This window comes from Salvelinus sp. IW2-2015, linkage group LG14 (assembly GCF_002910315.2).
Source record: "Salvelinus sp. IW2-2015 linkage group LG14, ASM291031v2, whole genome shotgun sequence".
Taxonomy (NCBI): Eukaryota; Metazoa; Chordata; class Actinopteri; order Salmoniformes; family Salmonidae; genus Salvelinus; species Salvelinus sp. IW2-2015.
Window position 1 is genome coordinate 44,119,965 of NC_036854.1, and position 20,227 is coordinate 44,140,191.

The 20,227-nt window shown below is 40.8% G+C and overlaps 1 protein-coding gene and 1 long non-coding RNA gene across 2 annotated transcripts in view; both read right to left on the reverse strand.

Moving 5' to 3' along the window:
• The window catches only part of LOC111973112 (enhancer of polycomb homolog 1), a 44,505-nt gene extending 34,420 nt beyond the window's left edge, over window positions 1-10,085 (reverse strand). Inside the window, exon 1 of the mRNA XM_024000352.3 lies at window positions 9,710-10,085. Within this exon, the coding sequence (XP_023856120.1) occupies window positions 9,710-9,862 (153 nt within the window). The 5' untranslated portion in view covers window positions 9,863-10,085. The remainder of the gene's footprint in view (window positions 1-9,709) is intronic.
• A 2,063-nt stretch (window positions 10,086-12,148) lies between these two features.
• On the reverse strand, window positions 12,149-19,238 carry LOC111973370 (uncharacterized). Its single transcript, XR_002878564.2, has 3 exons — window positions 18,940-19,238; window positions 12,700-12,824; window positions 12,149-12,462 (listed from the first exon to the last, which is right to left on the reverse strand). It is a non-coding gene; the product is annotated as an uncharacterized lncRNA (long non-coding RNA).
• Window positions 19,239-20,227: the final 989 nt, after the last annotated feature.

Genomic DNA, 20,227 nt, shown 5'->3' on the forward strand with positions numbered 1-20,227 from the left:
AATTCAATTATAATTTTTTTTATACCTAAAGGAGTCCTAAAATTAAAAATCAAATAGCTAAATGATGCATGGTATGACCATCTTAAAACAATCCCATATGTTAGACTTTGAGGTAAACCTGTCTCCTCCCCTTCATCTACACTGAATGTAGATGCAATAGGATATTCAATCGGATGATTTTCCTGTTTGCCCAATCAAAACTACAGTAGAGTATCATCTGCAGGAAAACAGGACATTTACCTCACGCTACACTGTCTCTCGCTCTTCAGAAATGTCAAACCCATCATTCATAAGCAGCAGTGACAGTGACTACACCGTAGCTAGCTAAGCTTTCTACTGCATCGATGGACTCCTCGTTAGAGAGAAAAATAACTCGATTTTTGAATTGTCATGTAATGCTGAGAACTGGGTCAGAAAATCAGTGGCGTCAACTTATTGGCGACTCATTTTTGACACAAGCCGGAGAGGGTCTTCATCAGCGACTCCGCAAACTCAGACGAGCTCACTGAAGTAGAGGCAGAGCCCCTTGAGCAGGCAACCGAAAAAAGTCCACCCGTTAATGGTGGATCTGTCAATTACTGTGTTTCAGTCGGTCAAGGGGGAATATATGTCAGTGATGCTGGGCAAATTTCTAATTTTTGCTTGCGAGTTCAGTTGCACTTGCAAGTCCAAAGAACCCCGAGGAGATGGTCAGGCGACCTGACAAGTTTTAATTAACTCACCAATGATAAGTGCTTGCCATTCAACCATTAGTCAAGTTTAGTGGGCGGTGAGTAATGTGTAAAGCTTGCGTGTTTCTGTGTCTGTCAGTATGTGTGATGAGGCACAAGAAGACTGACTAGCTAGCTCGCGTATTAAATCCAAGTGTGTGTGTGTGTGTGAGTTAGAGAGCGAAGTCGCGGATATGTAGCGCATGCAAGGTATGTAGGTATGTAGCTAGTAACTTATGGGAACTGTGTGGGGGGTGCGAGCGAGAGCGCACACAAAATGGGGAATGTGTAGCCCATAAAACATTTGAAGTAAGTAATGGGATGTGTGTGTGTGTGTGTGTGTGTGTGTGTGTTAGGTGCTTATATTTGTCCTGAAGACAGGTTACATGAAATGGACATGGAAAAAACAGGTACATAAGTATCTATATCCAGAGTAAAACGAGTCCTATATCGACATAACCTGAAAGGCCGCTCAGCAAGGAAGAAGCCACTGCTCCAAAACCGCCATAAAAAAGCCAGACTACGGTTTGCAACTGCACATGGGGACAAAGATAGTACTTTTTGGAGAAATGTCCTCTGGTCTGATGAAACAAAAATAGAACTGTTTGGCCATAATGAACATCGTTACGCTTGGAGGAAAAAGGGTTATGCTTGCAAGCCAAAGAACACCATCCCAACCGTGAAGCACGGGGGTGGCAGCATCATGTTGTGGAGGTACTTTGCTGCAGGAGGGACTGGTGCACTTCACAAAATAGATGGCATCATGAGGAATGAAAATGAAGTGGATATATTGATGCAACATCTCAAGWCATCAGTCAGGAAGTTAAAGCTTGGTCGCAAATGGGTCGTCCAAAATGGACAATGACCCCAAGCATACTTCCAAAGTTGTGGCAAAATGGCTTAAGGACAACAAAGTCAAGGTATTGGAGTGGCCATCACAAAGCCCTGACCTCATTCATATAGAAAATGTGTGGGAAGAACTGAAAAAGCATGTGTGAGCAAGGAGGCCTACAAAACTGAATCAGTTACACCAGCTCTGTCAGGAGGAATGGGCCAAAATTCACCCAACTTATTATGGGAAGCTTGTGGAGGCAATACTTAAAGGCAATGCTACCAAATACTGATTGAGTGTATGTAAACTTCTGACCCACTGGGAATGTGATGAAAAAAGGTTATGCTGAAATAAATTACTCTACAATTATTCTGACATTTCACATTCTTAAAATAAAGTGGTGGTCCTAACTGACCTAAAACAGGGAATTTTTACTAGGATTAAATGTCAGGAATTGTGAAAAACTATGGTGTACGTAAACTTGTGACTTCAACTGTACCTACAGTAGAAAAAAAGCGAAGGATCTTATTCCTAATGATGCCAACTTTATTATGCCACTCCCTAAAATGTAACAAATTACTAATTTGCGCTAATTACACTTGCGCTAATTACACTTACTGGAGTATTGCCAACCTTTGCTTAACCAGGGAAAGAGCTGAGAGTTTACACTTCCTCTTCTAATTATGTGGGGCTCCTGGGCTGCCAATTTGCCTGGGCAAGAAGAGCTTGAAGACCCCTGTCGTAGCAGTATTAGCTAAGGCAGGTATAACCTGTAGTGTGTATGGTGACAAAGAGAGAAGGACCCTGATAGGAAAGTCCATGATAGCTATGATACAGAAACCTTGCTACAAGAAGCAGCATGCTTGCCTCAGTGCCAGTCTGTTTGTGCCATCATGCCAACTCCTTCTCAATCTTGGTCATGCAAAACTGAGTTGGCATTGACAAGAGTAGAAACCTCTGGAACCAGGCTAGCACTACACGACCCTACTGCCATTAAACTACCTGAGACACAGCTATGCCACACTCCCAAAACAGATATAAAACAGAATGTCACATAGCCTATTTTCACAGCTGATTCATTCGAATGATTTAATGATCCCTGGGTGCACAGGTGGTGACTCCAATAAAAGTTGCCTTGACAACCAAAGTGTGGCCTCCAGCAGGTGTTCAGACTTAAGCTGATTACATGGGTCCTGGTCCAAATTAGTGGATTATATAGGGAATAAGGGTGCCATTTGTGACACAGCCGATGACTCCAGGCCAGTCTTCTCAGTCAGAGCGGTGTAATCAAAGGTAGAGGTAGGCTTACATTCAATTCAATTACAACTTTCCCCATTTAGTCGATTGTTCGGTCGATAGGCTGTTGGTTGACCGATCATTTTTTTAGTCGAGCAGTTGCGAAACATAATTGTGGTACATCTTGACTGACACCCGTCTCAGTGGACTAATCCATTGCAGAGGCCGTGGGGATGGCACACCAGTATAATTTACTTTTAATTCCCAATCTACAATGTTTGATTGGTTACTGTAATGTCTGTTCATTAATGCATTCAATATATTATTATTACTTTAAGTTCATTGTCAGAGTGGACACGTTTGCGGAGCGCACAACCTAGGCAACACATGTGAAAAGTTTTGGTTTATTTCATTCCATTTACAAGTGGTCAATTTATTAATCATTTTGTTTGGAGTGCTCCGGTCAATGTTGAGTAAGGAGACGCACGTGATTACGCATAAATGTAGGCCTAGGCTACCTGGCCTGCACGGCAATTAAAAAAAAAAAACTTTATTTAACAAGGCAAGTCCATTAAGAACAAATTCTAATTTACAATGACGGCCTACCCCGGCCAACACTGGGCCAATTGTGCGCTGCCCTATGGGACTCCCAATCACAATTTACATCCATTGAGAAAGCCTATATTGAAGAAATATTGTCAATTTGAAAAATCTTTCCAGCTCTCCCCCTTTCGATAACCACTCTGCGTGTAAGGGGGGAAATTATGCTCGGATACGGTGGATACGTCTTAAAATAGGCCTTCCTGATTACTTATCCTTGCGCAAATACAGCTGTCTGTATGGAGCTCACTGGCATGGGAAACTGAGGGTTCATAACATTTTATATGTCGTCGCAAGATTGTTAACTTTTGGGGTGGACACAGTTGATACAATGTTTCAAGTTCCTTGCACACAGGCCATGCATAGCTACTACACAGTATATATGTTCTACCTGCAGGCTGCAATGTTTTTATTTGTTGGATTTATGTAAGCTATTTTTACATCGTAGGCAATGGAAGTTAATTTTTGATTTGTATATTTTCATTTCGATATAATTTTGATTAACCACATGACAATGATTGAGATACGAAGACTATTATAAAATAAATGAAACTGTTCCATGAAAATGTGCATATGAAAATCAGAACTGGCATGCGGATCGGTTGAAGTGGTAAGATAAATTGGCACTGCAAACGGAAAAGGTTGCCGACCCCTGGTGTAGACTATTACTGGCAACTTTAGGAGCATAGTGGCAGACTCTGCGAAAGCCAGCAGCAGCGGTGGTTCGGAAACAGTTTCTCTTCTTCTGGTTAGGCTCTCTGGCTCCCCCGAGTCATTTGTGTTTTAATTATTGAATCACAGAGTGCTTGAAGCATCAGACAAGCTGGCTGTAGTTTACATATTGTTGATTTTATTAAAACATATAGGGAATGTCCATATGGAGAAATACACATGTAAAAATGTTGACCAGACGATTGGTCGAAAGAACAGAGGACTCCTGGTCTACAATTTTTTTTTTTTTTAAGTCGGTGACAGCCCTAAATTAATTTCTTACATTCAATAAAATAAGATAAAATGTCCACACATGCCTGATCAAGGACTAGTATTCGAGTAGATCTCTGTACAGATTATAGTAGCCTAATAGTAAATTCTAGTAAAGTAGCAGGTGCACTGAACTCCAATCATGCAGCATCTCAACATTTAAGCAGGGATGTATAAGGCTGTGTGTACTGTGATGTTATCTAGCTAGGTGTAATAATGCGTAGGATCATGAAACACTAGCTCCCAGTCCTTGACATGTTCCTCTTGACGGATTACAAAACTCAAACTGTGCGAGGCAGGCAGGGGTTGGAAATTGTTCACTACATGGGACATAATAGCCAAGCGCTCAAAGGGGATACCTAGTCAGTTGCGCAACTGAATGCATTCAACCGAAATGTGTCTTCTGCATTGAAGTGCGGGGCTTAACTGCTTTGCGCAAGGGCGGAACTGCAGATTTTCCCACCATGCAGGCTCAGGATTCGAACCAGCGATCGCTTGGTTACTGACCCAGTCCATTCACTAACCAAGTAGCCCAACTGTACAAAGACAAATCCACCACAAGACAATGACAATCAATTTGGTACAGGACAGTAAAGGGAAAAGTTATTATGGCCATTATAGATCCAGCCAAACAGTATTTTCGATTTCTTAGTTTCCCTCACTTTCCTCCATTTCAAAATTCCACAAACACTGCATAAAACATTGAGCTGTATAAAATATGCATGCTGTTAATTCCGGTATGGTTTCACAATAGCCCGCCAGCCAGAGAGCTTTGCGTTCCAGATTTAAAACCACCAGACCAGTTCCTGGTCAGGGGAAGCTAGCTACCAATCCATCCAGTCTGCCTAAGTCAATCAGCTCCCAGAGTGTGTCCCAAATAGCACCATATTCTCTACATAATGAACTAATTGACCACTAACACTGTGTGCCCTGTTCACAAGTAGTGCACCATAAAGGGAATAGGGTGGCATTTAGGATACAGATCCAGGGTTTCCCCATCCAGTTCCCACTGGTGTAAATGTGGGTCAGACAGCAAAGCAGCCACGCTGCATATCACTTGGGCCCCTGAAGTAAAACAGCCTCTATCTCCCTCGGTCTCTGTCACTCCAAGCAGTTACATAACAGAGAAAGCACAGGACAGAGAGGGGCTGGTGGGATTCTTCTGATAGTTAAATTAACTGCACCCCCAGTCCCTTCCTCTGTTTGCGTTCACTGAGGCATCTCAGCACAAGACGCCCCCCTCTGATGCCCTGGTGAGGTAATGAAGAGGCAATAACCCACTGTCTCTCAGACCATAACACAATGCTCAAAATTGGCCACTGGGTTTGTTTTGGATTATAACCCAAAACTGGGTCAAAGTTGTTTTGCATCAAACCCCCTGACAGTCAAAAAATGTGCACACACAGCATCAGCCTGAACCAGGGGGTGGAACTGGTTCACAGAACAGAACCAAAAACAATTTTTTTGAAGGTACAGAAAGAAATTTAACAGGGAACAAAAGGTTATCCACACTGTTCCCGGAACAGAACTGTTATTTTAAAAGCATGGGAACCGGTTAATAACGTTATGTTACACTCCAGGCAAACGCTAAACAAAGCACCTATGCAAAGCCTTCACTGTCAATCAAATGTATTCCAGTGTCTGCATGCAAGCTGAACATCTTTGCCAGTGTGTGTTCAGGCTACTTGCGCCTCCCCCTCCGAAGCATAAACTACTGTATTTACGTTACAAGCGTGATTCAGAAGATGGAGATTTTTTAATTCGAGAGGAGAATGGATTAACATTTCCAATGCTAGTTAAGGATACTATAGGTATAGCTCACATTTCCCGTTAGATATATTAACTACAAAAAGGTAAGACGTGTTTTGTTAGCTAGCGAGCTCAAAGGATATTCAAAGTTCCTCCCTAGGTATAATTCTGTTGACCTAAGTCAGATAATGCATGTCATAAGATGCGCTTCAAGCTTCCTCAATCCACTCTCGCTCGCTCTCCACCCGCAAAATTTCTGTTGCGTCGTGCACCATTGGTGGCACTTGTCTGTCCATCACGCATGTAAACAACTAGCTTGCCTGCTCTAGCAGCACTGATTAGTGAAGTCATTTAATGAGCTAAATGTAAAACACGTGATTACACAAGTTAAAGGAACGATAAAACGGTACTTTGTGGGGTTTCGCACCGGTTTAGAAATGTATTTTGCCGGTCGGAAAACGTGGGATTTTTTTTTTATGGTTCTGTTCAGAACGAAGCACTGGAAGATCATGTTGGTTCAAATCCCTGGCCTGAACTCAGATCTAGCTATATTACATTCAGGAGTCTGGGCTTCACTATACCCATAGATTGCTACTTCATTCCATAGCTACCTATCTAACAACTAGCAGCATTCCTTTATGAATACTGGCTTTATGAATACTGGCTTCTAAAATGCTTGTTTTCTGTCAGCTGTAGTTAGCTTGAATGAAGAATTAGACTATGGTCAAACTTCCAACAACAGATCCCATCTCTACGTACTCCTGTCACTGAGACACATGGCTAAGAAAAGCTTCTGGGCACACTTCTGAATTAGAAAATGCAGACATGTTTATTTTTCTGTTCACAATCAAAATGATTGACTAGTTTTTTCGATACTATAACATGGAAAACAGTTCGATACTAAATGTGTCTCATGTCACACGGATTGAGAGGATCGAGTAACTAGTAATATGTCTGAATCTTCTCAAGGGGGCAGTAGTAAGCTCGCTACTTGTGCTTCTGCATGCAGCTGACAGCACAAGCCACTTGAGAAGCAAGAGAGAGAAAATGCTGACAGCATGGCTTCTAACGAAAACATCATACCTCCACCCGCAGCTTGACAAAACTGGCTCCAGAGGCGATCTATGGGAATACTTTGCTTACAGGGCAGATGAGGACCAGTCCACCGAAACAACTATGTAAAATGTGTTACAAAGCACTGCAGCGCAAGGAAGGTTTAGTTGCAAACAACAAACTATTTTAACACGTGACATTTCATTAGAGTTTGACACAAGAGTAAAAATGTATTCCTGTTCTGTCCTGTCAACAAAATTCCCATACTGCTATAGTTCTATAACCCTGGAACTTTCCTGTCCCATCCCAATTCTGCAGCATTGCATAAGTGGAAACCAAAACTTTTCTCTGGGCAAGCCTCATTGTAGCTAGATGTTAGTCACAACGGAACAATTTTAGCTAATCCTAACCTGCAAAAGTAATTTCTGCTGGTCAAAAGCGTCAGAAATGCCCTGAGAACAGTTTTGGTTTCTACTAATGCAATACAGCTGCTCTGAGTAGTCATAGCAACTGCTCCGTTTTGCTGCTCAGTGCTCAGGAGACAGTTGCCTGTACACAGCTGATAACCACATTACGAGATTTTGGCAATGACGGCAGCCCTTGTACTTACTCAAGAGTCGGATGAACTCATGGATATTGGACATGTGTAATTGTGTGCGTCTCCGTGTGCATCTGAGGTACAGTAGTAAATTACTACAACTGGAGCGAGGTGAGAGTGTGTGCTGACTGAAGGAAATCATTTTTTATTAAAAAATAAAGCAGAAATCACCCTTTTCCTGGTTGCTAAAATAGTTCACTTAAATTTCAGTTTGTGTGACAAAACAAGAAAGTTTAGTGTAGAGAATCACTGTACCCTTTTCCATAACCAAAACATTATTTGCAGCTGGTTTACAAAAGAAAAACAGTAACGGGGAAGAGAGCAGCGCTAATGCTTAGACTTGCTTTCAATGAGAATGAAAGATCTATAACTCATTTCTATCTGAATTTGATCAAAATGCCCAAAAAGTTACATATTGCATCTTTAAGTAAACTATATTAAGCATCATTTTATTTATTTATTATTATATGAAATTCCCCCCCCCCCCCCCAATCTTGCCGGAATCCTACATGTCGGAGGGAGTCCTGTTACTATGTCAACCTCTAATTTGCATATTAACATTCTACTATCAACTAAATGTAAAGTGTTCATAAGCGACAATGACATGAACATATATTCAGCCTGACATTCATGTGAGCCTGATATGATTAAAACCCCAAATTAATGTGAAATGCACTCATAAGTTAGCTATGACAGCAATATATTTAGACTACTTCGCTTTTGTCTGGTCTTGCTAGCAGTAGCCACTAGCCAGCCAGCAGCCCTGGGCGGAGCATTGCACCCTGGGAATCATTATGCTGTGTAAAATCCATCATATGGTGTGTAGACTACTGCAAAATAGAAGTTTCAGAAATGATCTTCAATGTGTTGTCATTTTGGAAATAATCTATTCATTTAATACATTCAATTATTTAGCTGTAATGAATCATAGGTCTAATGAATAGCAGTTGACCCAATATGGTCATAGATGAGCAAATTAACTGAAATGTATCAAATTACATTTTAAAACGGTTTAGATTTAAATTGTACAATTCTTTTGTATGCTTCAAGTCTCAGGGTTTGGCACAAGGAATATTTAAGATATTCCCTTACAAAAAAAGAGTGCAGTGAAACTGCAGAATGCAGCAAATACTGCTTCCAATATATATATTTTTTTATTATTTTACTGCAGTAATTTTGCTGTGTATCTGCATTACACTGTAGTTAGTCTGCAATTACTGCATCCAAAACCAGTGACTATACTTTTACTTCAGTTTAAAAACAGCAATCTATTTTTGTAAGGGTAATATGAAGTTTTATGTTTTGAAAGAAATTGAAAACACTATATAAGATTGTTCAATGTGAGAAAAAAAAGGGGGAAAAGTCAGTGGTTATTCTATGACTTCAACTAATACCCTCTTCTTTGCTGTGGTATCGTTTCGGTATAGAGTATCGTGATATTAAACCTGGTTTGGTATCAATTCTGGTATCGTGACAACACTACTACTAGTGACACTCCCACAGACACGTACATGGTCGGTTTTACCGATCTGTCCAAATGTGTTGCCCATTCAAAACGTGTCGACTCAATGTCTCCCCCTGGTATTTGTTCATGGTAAGGGCACCACTTCAAAGCCCATCCCCAGCAGTCTTTGGCAAAGTGAAAGTCAACAAAATGGCGGATGCGAAACGAATCACGTGACCCCTTTGTGCTTTCCAATACAATTCCATTTGAAATAAGTGGACACAACACGGCTAACGAACCCAAATTCGAAACAATACACGGTTAGGATTAGATTAACGGGAAAATGTAGGTGTAACACGCAAATTTCGTCGCTATCTACCGTGTTCACGGTAAACCGATATGGCCGCCATTTTGTGCAAAGTTGCGCAGGCAAGATAGCGACGCCCCCCATATTGTGAAAATGTGGAAAACATATCAAATATGAATCTGCCAGCGATAAAACATACCGATTCTTCCTCTTTCTCCATCCCAGTTGGCATTTGCGGTACTGCCCGATTGATAGAGGCATATTCGTGCAGGTCTGGCAAGTCCTCGCAGCGAAAGACGGGTAGAGGCTTGGTAGCGTCCAGCGCCCGTGCCCGAAACGACAATTTACTCATGTTTTTTTTTATAATGTAAGATTCAGCATTTATCTAACCGATAACCTAAGGTTCACAACAGTACTGCTTTGAGTTCTCATGGATGGATCTGTGATGTTCGCCAGAAGTCAACCGTTCGATTGGTAGTAGGGTAGGTATATGGAGATGCGAACGGAGCCGGGAAGGCCCGGGTTTGGATCGCTCTCTGTCGGTCTCTTTTTTCCGAGGCTCCGCTCTCCCTGGTTCAATACGCCATGGCCAACATGGCGGACATTACAAACTCTAGCAGCTCCTAGCGGCCCAACCCCCGGTCACACAACAGCCATTCCCACACGGTTTTGCACGCGTGCGCGCTCGCGGAGCCCGGGGGAGAGGGTACTGGGGGAAGGGGAGTACTCACACGTTCCCACCGTAAAAACTGCCTGGCATGAATATTCACATACTATGAGAGGCAGCTGCAAACCAGTGCGCGCTACCCGCGAACGAAATCATTTGCTGTAAATGTTTTATTTTATTTTTTATTCTACAGCACAGGGCGACAGAATGCCCTGGCGCGATTATTAATAGTTTGCACAAAACGCAGCCCCCCCAAAAAACTGGAATACAATAACTTAATTTGAATTGTAAAATAAACTAAAGCAACTGACAGTTTGTATAATGTTACGATGCACGAACTCTAGATGGGGTACTTGAATAGTTGTATACAAGTGCATCAGACTGTTGTGAAAATCATTTGCTAAATAAATATGAAAAGAAAATCACGATTCAATGTATCAAAGATGAGTTTACTAATTCTATGGGACCCATTTGTTAGTCAATGTCGCCCTCTTGTGGCATAACCTAAGAGTACTGCGCAGTGTTGGTTATTTCCTACTTCAACCGCTCTTCCCAATAAATGTTTTATTTAACCATTATTTTACCAGGTAAATTGACTGACAACACATCATTTACAGCAACGACATGGGGAACAGTTACAGGGGAGAGGAAGGGGGATGAATGAGACAATTGTAAGCTAGGGATGATTAGGTGACCGTGATGGTATGAGGGTCAGATTGGAAATTTAGCCAGGACACTGAGGTTAACACCTCTACTCTTACGATAAGTGCCATGGGATCTTTAGTGACTACAGAGAGGACACCAGTTTAACATCCCATCCGAAAGAAGGCCCCCTGGCCACATTTAGAGGTGGTATGACAGCGCGTCAGTGTGACCCAAACACAAAGATTTACACACACAATATTTGCACACAGTTCTCACACAATGAGAACAAAGAAAGTATCGGCAAGTAAAGGTTAATCTAAAATATCCTGAGTATTGCTAGCAACATTATGCTCAACCTTAAACACAAGCTTTAGAAACCTATGCCAACACAAGCTTTAGAAACCTATGCCGCTAAGGTTAGAGATCATTTGTTGATCAGAAGATAGGATGTAGGCCCAAACCTACTAGAGAGCTACTGGACATGCAAGCACATGCTCCAACCTAGCTCTCAAACCCTTCTCTCCATAGGGTTTTCAGTGGGTACCTTCGCACACGGCTGGCTCAGAGTGAAGTACAATTTCGACCCCCTCGTTTTAACGTTTATAAGGTCCCACAGTCATACTATTTCCTAAGTAAAAATAGCCTATGACCAAAACCCATAATATTTGTATGCTATTAAAATCCTCAGAATAAGAAGTTGTATCTTGGGCAGAGAGCTTATATTCATGACCCCGCCTTGACTGACAGCTGTTTGAAACACCCTTGTGGGCATTGCCAGGTAACAAGGTAAACAATGGGCCACGTCATTCCGAGCCTAAATAGTATGTATGCATCAACCCATTTTCCCTGCAAAATGCTCTGAGTTGATCATAGACTGTTGGATATCAGACAAACAGCAGCAATACACAATTGTATTTCTATTGTTTTAACTAAATTACAGAATATAGTTCACCGATACGTCACAACAATTCGTAAAGCCTGAATCACCTTAGACATAAGGGAATGTACATGACAAACAGCATACAATAAGTGGACTGGACAATTTATTGGTGCCTCTGCATTAGCATTGTAAATGACTATATTCAGAATTGTATGTATTGATCAGACATTTGATCATGTACAATAGGCTAGCATATCCAAAATATTGATCAACATGAAAACTCACGAGAAAAAAAAGTGAGAAATAATGTTGAGACATTTGACATAAAAATATAATTACAGCCATAAGCCTAGTATAGGCACTCGGCCGCCCTTGTGTCCCTACAGTGCGCAGGACCCATTGATTCGTTCAATTTGTAACACAAATCTCCAGTCCGAATGCTTGAAAAATTATATAAAAAGTAACAAAATTATGTGATATCAAGTAAAGTGAATTACTAAGGGTTTAGGAAATGCAACCAACTACAAAGATTGATGGGGAGAGGAGGGGGACCCATGTACCCCGCTTCAATCAAGCAGGCGTCAGTCACCCACTTGGTTTCAGTCACCCCCCCAAGACTGAAGCGGGAGACAAATCCAGCTATGGCCTCCTTGTCAGGCCTCTTACATGGGGGAGATAGCTCACACAGCTTCCCCACATACGGCGCTGGATCAAGGGAGACATTGATCCAAGAGGAGATCCAGGAGCCTGTCTGCGTAGCCTGTAATGTTTTGGAAAAGGCAAATGTTTGTTAAATATGTAGTGAATTTAAATGTTCTGATTTATGATGCTATCAATTTGTTAATGTAGAAATCTACTCATTCTACAATGTGTTTTCAAGTGCTGAAATTTAAATATGCAATATTTGTTCAGGCACCTTTGTGAAACTTTTTAATGTTTGTATGTGGAATTTCTGTGTGCACAATTAATGCAGATTTGATATGAATAAATTACTTACAGAATGTTGGGTCTGTCTTCACAGACTTCACAGCATATCCTTCTTTGCCTTGGGAAAGCTGTTTTTGTATTACAAGCATTCCTCCTGTGATGGTTGCCTGGGAAGCTGTGCAGACACAGTATATGCTGAATAAAAAAACATGTATTTCATTAGTTTGATGATAGTGGAAAGACAAAAGGAGATGAAAAGTGAAATAATCCCCCCCAATCATCATGATTAGACCCAATGACACAAGCTACATCAACTGCAAGACAACCCACACAAGAATGGTAAATGGTAAAGCACCCTTTACTGGGTCTAACAGCTGACCAATCGGCTTGCTGCCGACACTTAGCAAACTTAAGGTAAAAAATTGTGTTTGACCAGATAAAATGCTATTTCTCCAAACAAATGAACAATAGACTTTCAGCATGCTTATAGAGAACGGCACTCAACATGTACTGCACTGACACAAATTACTGATTGGTTGAAAGAAATTGATAAGAACATTGTGGGAGCCGTACTGTTAGATTTCAGTGCAGCCTTTGATATTATTGACCATAACGTGTTGTTAAAAAAATTATTTAAAAAACTTGTTATGGCTATTCAACCTCAGCTCTGAATCTATGGCATTCTTTAAACGGAAGCTTCTCTAATGTTCAACATATAAAGTGTGGTACCGCAGGGCAGCTCTTTTGGCCCGCTACTCTTTTCTATTTTTATTAATGACCTACCACGGGCATTAAAACAAAGCCTGTGTGTCTATGTATGCAGATGATTCAACCCTATACGCGTCAGCAACCACAGCTAGTGAAATCACTGCAACCCTCAACAGAGTTGCATCAGTTCTAGAATGGAGGAGCTATTTTTATTTCTCAATCTCAACTTGTAAAGCGCACCCCCCATTCGGATGCATAGGCTATAGTCAACGGTTGGCAGGCTATCAGCCACCACTTTGCAATGTGAGCTTGAGGCAGTATAATTGTTTGAAACCTGAATGTTTTACTTTACTTATACAAATAATGAGGTGTCTTACCTTGCTTCAAAGTAGCCTTGTGAAAATCCACCCATAGAAACTTGGAGGCAATTATTTTATAAAGACTTCCTCATGCCATTAACCAGCAATTTTCTCCGGTTCTATTGGTTTTTATGCCAACTTTCTTTTGTTGTCCAGAAGCCAAAAGGCACAATCCTAGTCATATTAGCAACCCATTATAGTAGTTGCATTAGATTCCCCCTCTAAATTTCTAATGGAGATTCTAATCTCTGTTCTATATGGAACTGCTCACATTTGGGCAAATGCTTGAAAAGGACGTTTTATTAGCGGTTTCATTACACGAGTTGCATGTTCAATAATAGGCCATAGCCTTTGACTAAGACAATAGGCTTGCACTTGTTGCAAGTTTACATTAAGCTCTTAATGAAAAATGTCCGGTCTTTGTATGCATGCATAGTATCAGAGAGTTATAGGCGAAGCGCACGCTTTTACTCTCGCCAAAATAAGTCCAATGTGTTTCTATGGGCATAAGCTTGTCGCCTGCCTTCCCACATTGGGACTACTCCCATTGTTAGGGGGGAAACATAAGCATCTTGTCATTACATACAGATCTATGATAGTATGTTCTGTTGGGCACGCCATTTTACTGTTTGGAAAAAATTTAACCGTTTGTTGACCGGTTAATGAGGGTCAGTTAGTCGGCAACCAAATTGACCGAAATTTGCATATTGTACAGATTAGAGGTCGACCGATTATGATTTTTCAACGCCGATACCGATTATTGGATGACCAAAAAAAGCCGATACCGATTAAACGGACGATTATTTTATTTATTTGTAATAATGACAATTACAACAATATGAATGAACACTTCTTGTACCTTAATATAATACATCAATAAAATCAATTTAGCCTCAAATAAATAATGAAACATGTCCAATTTGGTTTAAATAATGAAAAAACAAAGTGTTGGAGAAGAAAGTAAAAGTGCAATATGTGCCATGTAAAAAAGCTACCGTTTAAGTTCCTTGCTCAGAACATATGAAAGCTGGTGGTTCCTTTTTACACGAGTCTTCAATATTCCCAGGTAAGAAGTTTTAGGTTGTAGTTATTATAGGAATTATAGGACTATTTCTCTCTATTATACCATTTGTATTTCATATACCGTTGACTATTGGATGTTCTTATAGGCACTTTAGTATTGCCAGTGTAACAGTATAGCTTCCGTCCCTCTCCTCGCCCCTACCTGGGCTCGAACCAGGAACATATCGACAACAGCCACCCTCGAAGCATCGTTACCCATCGCTCCACAAAAGCCGCGGCCCTTGCAGAGCAAGGGGAACTACTACTTCAAGGTCTCAGAGCGAGTGGCGTCACCGATTGAAACGCTATTAGCGTGCACCCCGCTAACTAGCTAGCCATTTCACATCGGTTACACCAGCCTAATCTCGGGAGTTGATAGGCTTGAAGTCATAAACAGCTCAATGCTTGAAGCACAGAAAAGATCTGCTGGCAAATGCACAAAAGTGCTGTTTGAATAAATGCTTACGAGCCTGCTGGTGCCTACCATCGCTCAGTCAGACTGCTCTATCAAATCATAGACTTAATTATAACATAATAACACACAGAAATACGAGCCTTTGGTCATTGATATGGTCGAATCCGGAAACTATCATTTCGAAAACAAAATGTTTATTCTTTCAGTGAAATACGGAACCGTTCCGTATTTTATCTAGCGGGTGGCATCCCATAAGTCTAAATATTGCTGTACAACCTTCAATGTTATGTCATAATTATGTACAGTTCTGGCAAATTAATTACGGTCTTTGTTAGGAATAAATGGACTTCACACAGTTCGCAACGAGCCAGGCGGCCCAAACTGCTGCATATACCCTGACTGCTTGCACGGAACGCAAGAGAAGTGACACAATTTCCCTAATTATAAGAAATTCATGTTAGCAGGCAATATTAACTAAATATGCAGGTTAAAAAATATATACTTGTGTACTGATTTTAAAGAAAGGCATTGATGTTTATGGTTAGGTTTGGTGCAACGACAGTGCTAAATCACCCGTTTGTCGAAGTAGGCTGTGATTCAATGAGAAATTAACAAGCACCGCATCGATTATATGCAACGCAGGACACGCTAGGTAAACGAGTAATATCATCAACCATGTGTAGTTAACTAGTGATTATGTTAAGATTGATTATTTTTTATAAGATAAGTTTAATGCTAGCTAGCAACTTACCGTGGCTTCTTGCTGCCCTCGCGTAACAGGTAGTCAGCCTGCCACACAGGCTCCTCGTGGAGTGCAATGTAAGGCAGGTGGTTAGAGCGTTGGACTAGTAACCGGAAGGTTGCAAAAACAAATCCCAGAGCTGACAAAGTAAAAATCTGTCGTTCTGCCCTTGAACAAGGCAGTTAACCCACCGTTCCTAGGCCGTCATTGAAAATAAGAATGTGTTTTTAACTGACTTGCCTAGTTAAATAAAGGATAAATGAAGGCGTAAAAAAAAATACCGATTTCCGATTGTTATGAAAACTTGAAATTGGCCCTAATTAAAATCGGCCATTCCGATTAATCGGTCGACCTCTAGTTTACAATACCGCGTTGGTAATAAAGCAATTTGTTTGACCACACCTTCTGGGATAGTTAGCTTGGTACCTAGATATCACCAATACAACCAGCCTGAAAATAATGACCAGTAGAAACTGCAGTCACTTTCATTATTCTTAGCAACGACTTAGGAATCTAGCAATGATAAGTATTATCTAGGTTGCCACTTGTTGTTCGCCTACTGAAATTTAACTTCAGTTCATGAAAATAAATAGCTAGCCAGCTAATTAACCCTGTTGCCCAAAGCTAACGTTATAAGCAGGCAGCTAGCTTCACCTGGCTAGTGACGCTCGACCGGACTGGGTTATGTGTTGTGAAGCTAGCCACAATAAGGATTAGGCACAATAGTGGAATTTGCGGTTTGCCTTCAAAATAAAAGTATGTAATTGACAGTGATGCAAATTAATACAAATAGTAGAATTATGCCATACTTTCATTTTGAAGTCTAACTGCAAAGTCCACTATTAGCTCATCCATAGATGGCCCGACCACCATTAATCAAATAAGAACTGTCTTATAAATTAAGGTTATTTTAGATGACACCTAGCTATATAGTTAGCTAGCTAACTATAACAACCGAAAGAGATGCGGTTTTGCTATGTTTTTGGCGAAGAACATTATTTGCATCCATGAGCTAGCCAGCTTTTTTTTAATGACCAGCACTGTAGGTCCGTGAGACAACTTCACTAGCATCATAGCATACGTATCCATGAATCGTTGTGACATATGAAATTCGAGTGATAGTGTAATCAATGTGTAATAACTACGTAAAAATGTATGAACGCGTTAAATTATTATGCGATGTGCAGCCATATTCAAGTCCTGATTGGCCATAGTGTTATTTGACACGTCAAAGAGGGTATATTTTTTGACACGCAAGACCCAAACGGCGTTCCATAGAAATCCTGGTTGAGAATGGAACGACTTAACAAATGAACAACGAAATAGCACCGCAAGTAAGCGAAAGAAATAGGTTTCGATTATGTTTTACTGGTAATGGGGACATACGTAAATTCCAACAAAATAACCTTTTGGTCAGTGTGGTGTGTGTAACCTTTATTTAACTAGGCAAGTCAATTAAGAACAAATTCTTATTTACAATGACAGCCGGGACGACGCAGGGCCAACTGTAATCCGCCCTATGGGACTCCCAATCACGTCCGGATGTGACACAGCCTGGATTCGAACCAGGGACTGTAGTGACGCCTCTTGCACTGAGATGCAGTGACTTAGACCGCTGCGTCCATGTGTGTGTTAACTATTTAACTGTACTAGAATGTTCAATGGTGTAGGAACAGTTACTAGCTAGACTTCATGTAGCCAAGCCATGTGCATGAGTAGCCACTAGCCACTCAATGAGAGAGCAACAGCACATATAGCACATATAGAACAATGACCCAGATTGTTCACTATGTATAAATCTAACGCATCCTGTTGGCGTTTCCACTCAACACCAAATATGATGAAAGGATGCCCAGTGGGCGACAGTGGGAGAAGATTGGGCAAGATGAATTTTGGCCGACATTCTGCAAATGTTCTCATCCGTGAAACATTTGATCCCAATACAGCTTTGTTACGAACAGAATGGACTAAGTTTTGTAGACTTTACCCTTTGCCTAAGTAAATTGCGTTGTTTAAGAGCACAAGGGCGAATTGAGTTACTGCAAATGCGCATTTCAGAGTAGGCGTTCGTTGGCGAACGGAAATATGCAAATACATGCTAGCTCGCTTCTGGCTCTGCCCACCTTGCTTGTTTGCCCACTATGATTCATTTCCTGAATTGGTAACGAAAAGCTGTGGTCTACCTTGGGTTAGTTAAAAAAATATTTGGCAACAGCGCCACCACATAGTCGACGAAAACCCCGCCCTCAATGATGGCCAAGAAAATGTAAACTAAACGAATGTTACTTTGCTGTCGATAATAAAACTGCGGACAGAGAGAAGACCATTTGAGGAAATGAGCTGGCCGCAACCAGATTCTAGACAAGTGGGAATCAAATGTACCAAACGTTTCAGTTAGTTAGAGACGGACATAAAACTGGTAACTACAACATTAACTAGCTAAAGTGAGCTAGTGAGATTTGCGCTTTGGTCGCTTGACTTGGTTACGAATGGTTGGCTAATTTGTAACTAGCTAAATTAGCGATCATCAAAAAGTACGTTAGATAGTTGTTGACTAACAAACAGCACAGTAGCCAGCCAACTTCTTGTAGAGTTCCACCCACTATAAAATCTGCCTTTACGAATGATTTTTCAATGCTTGCCCTCAGCGAATATGGTCAGGCAGATGTTGGGGCAGCGTTAACGTGAGTTACTGAAATTATCAAATAGTTTTCCCCAAGAACGAGAGCGGTTGCTAGCAGGTAGCTAACGTTAATTATGTAACGTTATAGCTACAACATTAACGTATATAGAATGAGAAGTTTACGTAGCTGGCTATATTATGGGGAAGCCCATTTGATTATTTTACACCAAGTTGTATTTAAAACGAGGGTTGTGATTTAAAACAGCATGGGCGTCGATTGTCTTGGCGACGTCTAATTGTATTAGCTAACTACATTCAAAAACGTAAATGATTAAATGTGTTAGTCAATGTAGCTAGAATAGTTACAGGATCTAAAAGACAAAACAAGAACATTTACTTACCAGGGAGGATAACTAGTCGACATGACGAATATTCCAGCTAGCAATAGCATACTTAGCTAGCGAACGTTATCCATTGCAAACCGCGCATACATAGTTCTTGCTGGGTTGGTACAGCTATCTTGCTGGCTAGCACGCAATCCACAAACACTATGCGGTATTTAGAATGTAGCAACATTTTATGTGTGTTGTTTCAGTAGTTTGCTGTCAACGTCGGGTCGGAAGGGATAACTAGCTAGCTGTAGCGGAAAATCTGTTCACCCAAAAGGTTACTTACAGCTGACCAAGCCATAACTTTGCGTTGGCAAACGGACTGTTTGTGATTGGACAGCGAGTGGCACCAATCACCTGTAGAGAGCTAGGGGACGATGAGCTTACTGGTTACTTTACTTCGAAGGACCGAGTAAAAACCAACAAAAAACTAGTAGAAAGGGACAGATAATTTTATATTAAAATTAAAGTCAATCGTAAAACTGTGAAATTACCAAATGAATTGTATTACTTTTATATTTTAAACATTTATGGCTCATCTGATAAATGTTAGACTATGTAGACTATGTACATGGATCATCTGACCCGATAATATGGATTTAGTGTGGGAGAGTATTATTGGAGAGGTAGTGTAGTGTAGACACATTGATCATATACCAGACATACACAGTGACAACATTCCTTCTGAAACAGATTGTTGCAGTGTGATGCAAGGGAAAGGAGGGGGAGGAGATCTGAAGGAGGGGGAGGAGATCTGTCCTGCTTTCAGCTGCTTCTGCCTCCCTTTGGATGGGCTAATGCCCATCAGCCACAGATGAGTTTTGATTATATTTATTTGACCATTTCAAAACAATACAACTACACATGTGGATATGGCACTATGCCATTAAAATAATCGAGGATGACATAAAACATTTAAAAAACATGTATTTTCATTGTGGTCCTCATGTAAATACATGAAAACCAAAGATATAGAAGATTATAACATGAAAGCAAAATACATCTCATCAATAGGGAGGAAACCATAAAACAAATTAAATAGATTACCAAGTAACGTTCTGGAAACAATTATACTTTATTTAAGCCTGTGCAGTTCTAAAGCATTTTGCCCATAAAGCATTTCTTAAGCTTTATCTTAAAACTCTCTAGTGTAGGGATGGATTTTATATGGTTTGGTACACCATTCCAGTCCTCTGCACCAGTGTTAAGGAAATAGCTTTTTCCAGCCATGCTCCTATAGCGCAGGAGTCTGATATTAGCAACACTGGCTCTGGTGTGATGGCTATGAGAGTCTAATGAA